The sequence below is a fragment of the Aedes aegypti genome, chromosome 3 (genome assembly GCF_002204515.2).
Source record: "Aedes aegypti strain LVP_AGWG chromosome 3, AaegL5.0 Primary Assembly, whole genome shotgun sequence".
NCBI classification, from domain to species: Eukaryota; Metazoa; Arthropoda; class Insecta; order Diptera; family Culicidae; genus Aedes; species Aedes aegypti.
In genome coordinates, this window is record NC_035109.1 from 171966849 (window position 1) to 171978936 (window position 12088).

At 38.0% G+C, this 12088-nt stretch overlaps 1 protein-coding gene across 2 annotated transcripts in view; it reads right to left on the reverse strand.

Annotated features, from left to right (window-relative positions):
- Positions 1-1762: 1762 nt before the first annotated feature.
- LOC5570884 (cardioacceleratory peptide receptor) overlaps positions 1763-12088 on the reverse strand; it is a 362493-nt gene continuing 352167 nt past the window's right edge. For both annotated transcript variants that reach the window (XM_021855915.1, XM_021855916.1), the window contains 5 exons: positions 9020-9217; positions 8323-8418; positions 8063-8236; positions 2918-3209; positions 1763-2679 (listed from right to left, as the gene is read on the reverse strand). In XM_021855915.1, coding sequence (XP_021711607.1) covers positions 2469-2679; positions 2918-3209; positions 8063-8236; positions 8323-8418; positions 9020-9217 — 971 coding nt within the window. In that variant the 3' untranslated portion in view covers positions 1763-2468. The remainder of the gene's footprint in view (positions 2680-2917; positions 3210-8062; positions 8237-8322; positions 8419-9019; positions 9218-12088) is intronic.

Consider the following 12088-nt stretch of genomic DNA (forward strand, 5'->3'; position numbering starts at 1 on the left):
ATGTGAAACTTTCGACATATAAGCATCGCATAACACAAAAAGTGATTCAGTTATACGTACATTCTGGTTGTCTGGGTGGTGGGGCCGAGCGCGACAGGGCTCGCCTTGGTAGCAGTGTTACAATAGACGGGGATATATTGGAGGTGGTCGACGAGTTCGTCTACCTTGGATCCTTGCTGACGGCTGACAATAACGTTAGTCGTGAAATACGGAGGCGCATCATCAGCGGAAGTCGGGCCTACTATAGCCTCCAGAAGAAGCTGCGGTCAAAAATGATTCACACCCGCACCAAATGTACCATGTACAAAACGCTTATAAGGCCGGTAGTGGGCATGAAAAGTGGACGATGCTCGAGGAAGACTTACAAGCATAGTTTGGATGTTTTGGAACTTCGAATGCCTAGGACGAACTTTGGCGGTGTTCCTGCACACGGTGTGTGGTGGCGAAGGATGAACCACGAGCTCGTCCAACTCTACGGCGAACCCAGTATCCAGAAGGTTGAGAAAGCTGGAAGGATACGATGGGCAGGGCATGTTGCAAGAGTGCCGGACAGCAATCCTGCAAAGATGGTGTTCGCTTCGGATCCGTTTGGTACAAGAAGGCGTGGAACGCAGCGAGCTAGGTGGGCGGATCAAGTGCGTATCGATTTGATGAGCGTGGGCCAGAACCGAGGATGGAGAGATGCGGCCACGAACCGAGTATTGTGGCGTGAAATGGTTGATTCAGTGTTATCCTTTTAGATGTTAACTAAATAAATGAAATGAATATGTTCAGCAAAAACACGGATTTTTTCATGACAAACAACTTTGTAGAAAACATAAAAAAAAATATGGAAAGAAGTTATGATAAAAATATGTTTCTTAGTGACCATTCACATACAACGGCATATATCTCAAAAACTATAAGAGATCGACAAATCGTATATCTAACAAAGTTGTTTCAAATGGCTAATTCTAAAACTTTGCTGAAGACACCATTTGTCTTTCTAAATGTTATGAAAAAAAGTTTTTCTATCTCACTGCTAGGTGGATTGATCACAAAACTTCTTTCATCAAAAGATGCGCTTGAATATACCGAGAAACTTCTCCGACCAAACTATATCGCTAAAATTAACGGTTTGAGTGCTATTCGAAAGTTCATACGCTTTAGACAAAATAAAACACAGTGCAATCTACGGTTTTATATCTTTCATATAAGGTGGAACAATTTGGAATATTGGAAAAACTAAGAATCCAAATTAAATAATGTACTAAAACTTTGAAGTCGCAAATCTCGCGAAAGAAGCATTAAATGGCTGTGAAATTTCTATTCTATTTCTATTCTATTCTAGCAGAAAGTTTAAAATAAAAACATCAACTTTGTGCGTTCGTTATTTCTGCAGATCGGTGCCATTGAAATCATGAATTGGGCGCACAACCCGGCTAATGTTACAGTCATGTTTGAATTGCAAGCTGTTTCAGCTTAAAACTGAAAGAACGAGAATCGATTCAAAAATAAAATTTTGGTAGCGGTTCAAGGTCTTAGCCATGTTTGATCCTAAATGCATGATGTTAACTTGTTCTTAATGCATTAGAAAGGTCAAGATGCAAAATCTTGAAAAAAAAAAATCAAAATTCAGGATTCCCAAACGAACGTTCCAAACGAGCTACGTTTCTACAAATAAAATAATACATGTCAAGTATTAAGTTTATCACGGAAAAAATGTTTTTACGCATTTGCATAATGCTGGCTGTGATATTATTTTGAACATTATTAAACCATACATTTTCCAAGCTGCTTTATTCGTTTCGAACATAGGTCAATTACCCAGCGGAATACTCACAACTCCAACAAGTCAACTCGTATATTCCCAACGGTTTCATAAACTATTTTTTATGCTATTTTCACAGGTGGTTGGTTAGTGTCGGTAAAGTTTAGTAATTCGCACCGCTGAATATCAGTCTAACATTATATTGTGTATATATGGGTATAATACAAAGTGATGACATCTATCCGGGTATCAATGAGTAAATGCATTATTATTCATCGCGATTAGGGACGATTCTGGGCTTTCCGACTTTTTGTTTCGTTTATTATTTGGTATACACTTTGTTGCCATAGACAGTTAAAGCACTTGTACGGCGCCATTTTATATACAAGCGTGAGGGTTAAATATCTCACAAGAGCTGGCGCAGAGAACTTCGTGATTATAATTTAAAATCTATCATGACTAACAGATTACAGTAGATACTTTGTAGCGAATGGTAGAAAATATAGAATATTCATCGAAAAATTTAATGGTAACTGTAAAAATTTCCTCTTAAAATGGTTCCGCTTAAGTCTATTAATTCGTATGCTATAAAATTTGACTAGATCTTTTTTGCGCTTTAGTTTTACAGCAAACTTTGTACCAGGAATATTTTCCCACCATGGCTGACCCGCACTCCTGGGGCTGGAACGTAAGCAGAGCCTATGGACCCCTGCTGCTGCTAAATAATTACCCTAGACGTTCGAATGATGGTGGCTGGCCTTCGAGTGGAGGTCGTTAGCGAAGTGGTGAGAGTTCGCATCGAATCGCTGCTGTGATGATTCCGTAGTCGACTGCTACTCGTTTGCCCACTGCCATTGTGAGACACGACCTCATCCGGCGGAGACCCACAAAGTCCGGACGAGAAAAGCCATCGAAATGGAGGCAGTCTTCTATTGGTGTTATCGGAAAAGAAAGAATGCGTTATTAAGCAGATGTTGCCTTCAAGAAGCAAACGAAACATTAAGAGCCAGCTCACGAGAACCGCATTGTCCTTTCTAAGAGACGTTGTATCGATGATCTCCGATCGTACTGAAATTTTCAGTTTTTTTTTTCACAAACCCTTAAAATTTCATCAGAACATAGATACAAGATAGGGTTGCAGCCTTCGCGAACTGGCCCCTCACATACTTTAACGTTTTGACGAAGTGCGTCGAGAAAAGGCAGTAGATCAGCGGATTAGCTGCTGAGTTGAGCGGCGCCAGACTTTGGATGAAGGTCGCGATGGCGATGTTGGTTTGAGTTTTCGGAATTTGCTCGAAGACCTGTAGCAAATCGAACACGATGTACGGTGACCAGCAGAGTACAAACACGATCACGATAACGATGGTCATTTTGACGGTTTTCACTTTTGCCTTCGGGATGATGCCACGGGAACTGGCCCTCCGCCTCGCCAGCTCGGCACTTCCGTTTCGGTATCGGTCTGAAATGAATGGTTTATAATAAATTAGACTTTTTTCTGAATTGTTCGGCATGTGTTGAATGGAATGGGGAGAATCGAACCCTATCATTGCTATCCATTGAATATATTCACAACTTTGAATGTTGCCACATCCAAAAAACTAATCTGTTCCATGTTCTTGGTGTTTTTTACCAAGAAAACTGCGTCTCTATTTTTTCAATTTTCTCAAATGCTCCACAGTCTTTGGGAACAACATTAGAATATGGAAATGTGAAGCTCCAAAACAGTTTGGATTTGGTTTTTGTTTGGCCGCTCATGGTTGCTACTCCAGTATCATCAGATCAGCTGCACTAACACAAGGAACCAACCAGATGAATACTTGGGACTACACATTCTGTATACAGTGTATAAGGACTGGTGACTTATATGTTTATGCAACAATGGCGCTCGCCACGTCAGAATGCTGATCAAGAAGGAAAAGGGAGAGGAATTGGTGTTGCATTTGAAATTCGCGCTTCGTAGACTGGGTTCATGCGGGAAGGTATAGGGTTAAGGTATGTTTTATGGCAGAGAGGCTTGCTTTTCGATTAGCAGACTGCCTATGTATTAGGCGTAAGGAAAGGCGTGTTATAATGATGGAAGAATGAAAGCGTAGGGAAACGGTTTTTTGTCTGTTACTGGTTCTAGTAATTGCTATGAATGAAAAGTTCAAGTGTAATATATTAAGAGTGGAAGAAGCAAATAAAAGATAAAGCAATAATGTGCGATGAAAAGGACGGGTCCGGGATTGAACTCATGACCTTCAGCTTATGAATCAGAAGCGTTAGCCGTTTGACCACCAACGCCGTTCAAAATATGGAAATATAGAGCTTCAAAACTTGCTTGATTCTCCAAAACACACTTTAGGAACCTCCTCTAAAATTAAAAAAAAAACAAATCCATAAGATTTTGAGGTTTAATGATTATTTCTTCCACGAAGTCCTTAAAGAAGAGCTCCAGGGATTCTTCCATTTTTTTTCTGGAATTCATCCAGAAATGTTTTTGAGGATCCCTATAGGAGATTCTATAATTGCTGCAGGAATTTATTCAAGAACTCAATAAGAGATTATCAAACAAGTTTTCCGGGAATTTATCTAGACATTCCTTGAATTATGCTGCATCAAAGTCTTCAGGAATTCTTTCAGAAGTGTATCCAATAATTTTCCTTAAAATCTTCCGGTAACTTTTCTTCACAGTTTTTTTTTTTAACATGTCTCTAGATTTCACAAAATAAATCATCAGGGAGTCTTTCGTTTTTTAAGGGCACCACCACAAGCTTCTGAAATAATTTTCCCAGAAATTGCAAAGAAAATTCTTCAGCATTATAAAAGCCTTTGCCAAAAAAAAATCATTTTTTTAGTGAGTTCTTCAAGAGTTCCTATAACGATATATCAAGGAATTTCACTAGAGATTATTCCAGGTTTCTTAAGCGAAAAATACTTCCTTTCGTCGAATAACAGTTCTTGAGATTTCACCTGGAATTCGTTGAACGAATCCTTCATAGATTCGTCCAACAATTCATTTTGAAATAAAATTAAGTATTAGTCGGAGGGTTTCTGTAGTTTTTTTTTTAATCCATTTATCTGAGGAGTCCTTCGTAAACTCCACCAAGGATACGCTGCGATTTTTTCAGAGATCCTTTCATGATTGCCTTACGGAATGAAGCCAATTCTCCAGGTACGAAAGGTTGTTCAAGGGTTGTTTATGTAGAAATTTCTCTAGTAATTATTCCGGGCAGCCGTCCAGAAATTTCTGAAAATATTTTTTTCAGGAATGCATCCAATGATTCGTTCGGAAGTTAAAAAGTAAGTAGTGTCAAGAAAATTGTCAAAATATTCTTCATGATTTTTTCTTCCAATTCCAGAAACCACACTAATAGAGTTTCGGCTGGTGAAACGGCTGGTGCAGTTTGTGAAAAAATATGTGTCTATAGCGGAAATGCAACGATTTATTCTGCACGCGCTCTGCTCGGCAGTGTTTAGTTAAAGCCCAAGCAGAAGGTGCATGTAAGCCGCACCTCAAGTTTTCAGGAGCACGGGTCTGGAGAGCCGGACAGCGGATCGGGCTGAAGGCTTGATCGAGTAGTGGTGACCAATGATCAGGTGCACGTGGTCTGAGTGCAATCAAGTTCATGTTTTCGCGTCGCCGGAGTGATACTTGTGAAATGAGCATGCTGACGAAAGTAGCTTGTGCTGCTCAATCGAATATGGATGAGGATCAATTTGGTGAGCTCGATTCATGTTCTTATTTTAAATGAACAACATATTATTTAACGTATTTTTACCATGACAATGGGGGAAATGTTAATTAAATGAATTTGGTGAGCTCGATTCATGTTCTTATTTTAAATGAACAACATATTATTTAACGTATTTTTACCATGACAATGGGGGAAATGTTAATTAAATGAATTGGTCATTACGGTAAAATATTTCCATATACGTGGAACGAATCTGTAGTAAGATATAATAGAAGAATACGACTATTGTGTCTATGTGTGTTTAGGTATGTATTTGTTATTTATATTTATGGTAACATGTTGTTACCGTTACATTATGTTTTTCACATTATCTTGTCACTCTCCAATGCCAGATCGAACATTTGTTAAAAAAAATCTTTTTATTTATTTTTTTTTCTAATATTTTGCAAGCATATGACCTTTTATGAGACGGTTCTCGCATTTTCTTATCATTTTGCAATACTCCATATAGAATCAGGTGATTGTAATGAATGTGAAATAATTGGGGCGTTGAAAGGGTTAAGTGAGCTAAAAATTCATCAAGCGATACATTCAGAAATCCTATCTGATTTTTTTTTAAAATAACCGTCTTCAGAAACACTAACTTGGGAACTTTTTCGGTGATTTTTCTATATATTTCATCAGTTATTCCTGAAATTCCTCTTAATTCCTTCAACATTTTCTACAAATATCAATTCATTGATATTTTTTCAAGAAATCCAAAAGAAATTTCCACTATGGATTCTGCCAAAATTTGTTCTTTAGATAAGTAGATCCAATATAAATTCTTCCAGGAAAAATAATGGAAAATTCCCAGAAGCGTGAAAATCCTCGTATTTGGTGCCTGTTTTCAAATCAGGTACAAAATCTGACATACGGAACTATCGCGGAATTGCCATTATCTCCTGTATCCCCAAACTCTTCGAATCTCTCGTGAACGACAAAATTTTCCAGCAAGTAAAAAACCAAATTACTTGTAGGCAGCATGGCTTTTTTAAAGGCCGCTCAACATCTTCCAATCTGCTAGAATTTGTATCTTTCATTCTCAACGCAATGGACAATGGCAAGCACGTAGAAGCCTTCTACACAGACTTCAGTAAGGCGTTTGACCGAATCGACATACCATTATTAATCTTCAAATTGCAAAAAATAGGAATGGAGCTAGGACTCTTGAGTTGGATCAAGTCATATCTATCAAATCGGAAATAAATAGTGCGCTTTCAAAATAAATTATCAGCACCCATTTTTGTAACCTCTGGAGTGCCCCAAGGTTCTCATTTAGGCCCACTTCTTTTTATTTTGTATGTAAACGACATTTCCTTTTTACTTAGAAAAATAAAATTTCTTATATATGCAGACGACATGAAGCTCTTCGTGGAAGTTAGTAATTCTAGCGAAGCAGAAGAATTCCAGAATGACATAAATTTATTCTTCACTTGGAGCAAAAAAAGTCTACTTCAACTCAATATCAAAAAATGTAATTCAATAGCATTTAGTCGAAAATATGTAACACCTCCAATTGAAGTATTTTTAGGAAATCAAGTAGTGCAGAAGTGAAAAATTGAAAGGGATTTGGGCGTAATCCTAGACTCTAAACTCACTTTTGGGGATGGTACACAAATTATGTCACGTTAAATTTCAACTTTTTCGACCCACTCCCCCCTCTTTGTCACACTTTTTGTATGATTCCTCCGAAAATTTTGTAAGGCTTGTCACGCTTGGCTCGACCCCCTCCGCCCCTTGGAGCGCGACGTAATTTGTGCATGACCCCTAGTAGAACAGTATAATTCCATAATAAACAAAGCAAACAGCATGCTTGGCTTCATTAAGAGGTTCAGTAACAATTTTCAAAACCCATATACTATTAAACTATTGTATATAACATATGTGAGACCAATTCTGGAATATTGTCACCTAGTATGGAACCCGTACCATGTTGTACACGAAGAACGCATAGAATCAGTACAGAGGCAATTCCTTTTATACGCCCTCCGGAAATTGAATTGGACTGTACTGGCACTTCCGTCGTATGAAGCACGCTGCATGCTCATCAACTTGGAAACACTTAAGCAACGCCGAGAGTTCGCAATGATTCTCTTTATAAACAACATTATTTCGAACCGTGTAGACTCTGCTGCACTTCTTTCTCAACTAAACTTCTACACACCCTCTCGGCATTTAAGAACAAGAAAATTATTTTCAGAAAAATTCAGAAAAACATTGCGATTTCATTGGCATTACTATGTCCAAAGAGCAGCTTAAAACCCGACTAAAAACAATAGAAGTAATGCATAGCATGTAAGAAAGTATTGTAATTATTGTATGTAGTCTACCTATGCTTGACGAAATAAATAAATAAATAAAATAAAATTCGTAAAAAGATACTTTTAAAGTGGTGCAGAAACACCATAAAGATGGAAAGATGGATTTTTTTTTCCGTGGACTAATCCAGGGTTTTTTTTCGTTTATTCAATTATCGATACTGTATCATATTAAAGATCAGTTTTTTTTTCTATTTAGCAACTCAAAATGTCCCTGGCTGATCTTATTGAAATACGTAAGGACGGAAGCAAAAAAAATATAATGAAGAACTTACATTTTCCACCAACCGGACCGAGTACCGAACCTTTTGACCAAATGGTTTTGATGATTATCACATAACAAGCCGAAATGATGAAGGCTGGTATCACAAACAGCGAAGTGGCCACCCAACACATGTAAAGCTGCCACCGAAGTGCGTTACCCAGGTCAATCCAACATTGAAGTTGATCTATTGGAAGCAAAGAAAAAAAGAGAAATAAGGAAATCGATTAGGAGGACAGCAAGACGCATTAGTTATACATCATCATCACCAACCTTGAATGACACGTTCCTCGTACAGATAGAACATGGGCGAAGAAAATATAGCGCTGAAACCCCACGCAGCTCCCACCAGTCTTCTAGCTCTCTTCCCTGTAATCGAAAAAAAAAAAATAGGAACTTGATAACATTCTATTGCTTTGGCTTTTTATGGGGCGAAACTCATTTCATCCGGATTTACTCTGAATGGTTGCAACCAGCTATCCGGCAATAGTTCCGAATGGCGAACGATTCGTAGTGAACGCGGAGAAGGCATCAAGGAGCTCCCCAGACCGTTATTATCCATCGAATCTGTGCTCGTCAGTCGAATTCTGTAGCTTAGTTTCTAAGGATAATGCAACCAAATGTTGAAAAGTAAATGATCTCTTACTTTTCAATATTTGGTTGGGTTGACCCCTGTTAACGGTTTTTTTCTTTTTGAGATATAGTTACTGCACAAAGACATCGTGAGCTTTAATAATGAATTTCTTATGTTGCTAACGGCAAATTAAAAATCATGTAAATGTCGTTCCTTAAATTTGTGGAATTACACCATCAAAATATCATTACCAAAACCGAATTCATTTTTTTTTTCGTTTTACCCAGGTATGCAGTTAGTTAAGGTATATGATTCGACTGTTAAACACAGATTCGATAGAGATTTTTTCTGATAATACCGGTCTCAGAAGCACCATGGGCATCGCATCAAACTTACAGCATCCGGAAAAGTTCATCGGATGAGTTATTGCATCGTATCGGTCGATGCTGAGGGCCACCAAAACGTAGGTGGATGCGTACGTGACCCACACCTGGATAAAACGTATCACTTTGCAGGCCACATTGCCCGCCAGCCAGGAAATGGTAATCCTCTGCACGATATCCGTCAGCACGCTCAGCAGTCCAACGCTGAGATCTACGGTCAAACCCGGGGATCCGAACACCGGAGGATAGAGAAAATTGGATTAGAAATGTAATCAAGCTCGAAATGGGATGCAAAAAAAAGAGAACGAGATTGCAAATTGTGAATCAATTATTGTTTCAAAGCCATCGCACAGTGGGAAAAATGGATCCAAAACGGCACCCAATTTATGCGGTTAATTGTGGTTCCCGAACCTCTATATTCAATAATTAAACGTCAAGGAATCGTATGTTGACAGTTTCATTCATCAGAATCGTCTGGAAACAGCCGTTCACCCCTATGTTGCTCTAACACATTGATTTTTTTTATAAACTGCCTAAAGCACTAAAACAGGACTTTTCAGTATTATTTTTTCTACTATTGATCCTTTTACGATTCTTGTTTGGACCCGTGCCTTCGATTTTTCGTTGGACCCGTTGGCGAAAGCTAGCGGTGGTAATCCTTCTTGGACACCGTCTTGGGAGAAAAAACCTCTTAGGATGTCTCGTCTTCTTTCGTTTATTCACTACACATGGTTGCAATCACAAACAAAAGGAAGGGCGAATCTCTGGATTCACAAATTCCTTCCAAAAAAGTGGGATTTAAAACTCTCACTAATCGTGGCAAGAATGGAAGAAAGGACGTTTCTCCGGAATGCGAACTTTTTTCCAAGGGTGAAATGACTAATGTTGATAATTGCATCGAAATGAGTAACCAATTCGATGCTCTAGACAAACTTTCCGAGCACCAAATCGAAGCAGTCTCTAGCCCAGGCTCTTTGATTCAAGTAAGAAAGCAAAGAGTGCTGCCTATCGTGGTCAGTTGTTCCGAATTTTGGGGATTTAGGCAGGAGAGCTTGAACTCCATTAGGGGAATCAAGGTTTCCTTCCAAATCGCAAAGAAAAGAGACTGTCGCGTTTTGCCGGAAACTCTTAAAGATCGCAAACTTCTTTTCAAACATCTTGAAGAGAAGAAGCACAAGTTTTTTACTTATTACGACAAAACTGAACGTTTGTTCAAAGTTGTCTTGAAAGGTCTCTCAAGTGACTATAAGTCACCTGAAGAGATCAAAAATGGAATAAATGATTTACTTGGATTTTGCCCAGTCCAAGTAATCTTTATGAGAAAGAGAACCCAATCTGGCATTGTTCGGAAAAGGGCTTTCTCAAGAATATTATTTAGTCACAACAAAATAAAAACTATCTAAATAATATGTTACCATTGAGATACGCTAGCTTTGTTTGTTATTTGTTAAGGATAGGTTTGTTTATTGGTTAGTATTTGTTAGTAGAATTAATATCACATTGTGTTAAAACATGTCTAAGACAACTAACATAAGATTGAGCCAAAAAGGGGAAAATGGGTTGCCACAGTTAAATCCACGTCAAAAAGAGAAAATAAAGGATGAAACGGAGGACTCATACAAAAAACGTGACAAAGGGGGATGGGGAGGGGGTCAAAAAAGTTGAAATTTAGCTTGACAAAATTTGTGTACCATCCCTAAGAGCAAAGGCTATTCAAGTTAGAATCTCGAGGCAACCAATTCGCAAATCTAACTATACACCCGGTGCACTTAAAATAACCGTTAGTCAAAAGGATTTAAGGGTTAAGGGTTGCTGAATCCATTGCCGTTTTCAAAAATATCATAGCACGTCTAGTTTTTGAGATATTGGCTGTTGAAAATGCAAAAATTGACTATTTTAGCCAACTTGCATGCAAGTTTGCTAGCTTGTAAGGCAATTTTTTTGCATAATTTGCCACAGAATTCAAACTTTATGTGTATAGCAAGACTTATCGGCAATGTTTATAATACTTTCGATGCGAAATAAATATTTTTGATGGTTTAAAAAAGTATTGTATTTTTCCATATGAGAGAAATAAAGAATTTTGTATGGAAACAGTAAACATGTCAAAAAAATCGGTTTATTCTAAATTTAATTGCGAAATTTCATCCAAATTTAATCCAAGTTGAAAGTTTAAGTGCAAAATAGCATGCTTAGTAGATTAGATCCAAAAAAAATGATAAATTATACTTATAATTCTATGTAAACATCAATAAAATCAGTGTTTTATACAACTTTGGCGACCTGTAGCTAAAAATTGTGACGTGCTGGAACATTTCTGAAAATGGCTTCAGATTCAGCAACCCCCAATCAACTCGAGACACATAATTTGATCCTTGAGACACGCAAAAATGTCATTTTTGTTACGCTGTGTAACCGAATCAGGATCCATTATTATAGGCCGATTCCACCAGGTATTGACTACCCCCGGACCGTCGACTTTCGAGCAGTGCCGGATTTGGTCTTCGGGGGGCCCGGGTCAGATCTCATAAAGGGGCCCTTTTATACAAATCTCAACACGTTCTGGGATTCCACAAATGAACCTATTGAATCTGATTTTTCAACGAGATGGTCGGTCCAAAGATACAAGGGACCCAAATGCAAAGTGGTGTAAGTGACATTTTCGGTTGTGAGCTATATATATTGAAAAATTCAACTGTTTTTCATGTTTTCCAATAGTATTTTAAAGTGATTTTTCCACCCAATGGGAAAAATATAACAATGAATTGAATTGAGCAGTGCTTTACAGGTTAGTAGCATTTTTTAAGATCCTGCAAAAAAACGTTTAACGTATTTTTAATTCCAATATTTCTTTAAAACTAATCAGAGAGGGATTTTGGCTTAACATTCACGTTGTAATATTGCGGGGAAATTTAAAAATTTGGATTGCTTCGCGGAAATAACGCGCAGTGAGCAATCTCCGCATAGAACAAATGAACCACAGCAAGCACTGCAACACTCAAGAAGACTACATGATTAAATTCATTGACAATATGCAGCTCAACGAAAGTCCAATTGCAACTTCTTCTGGTGAGCCGCTACG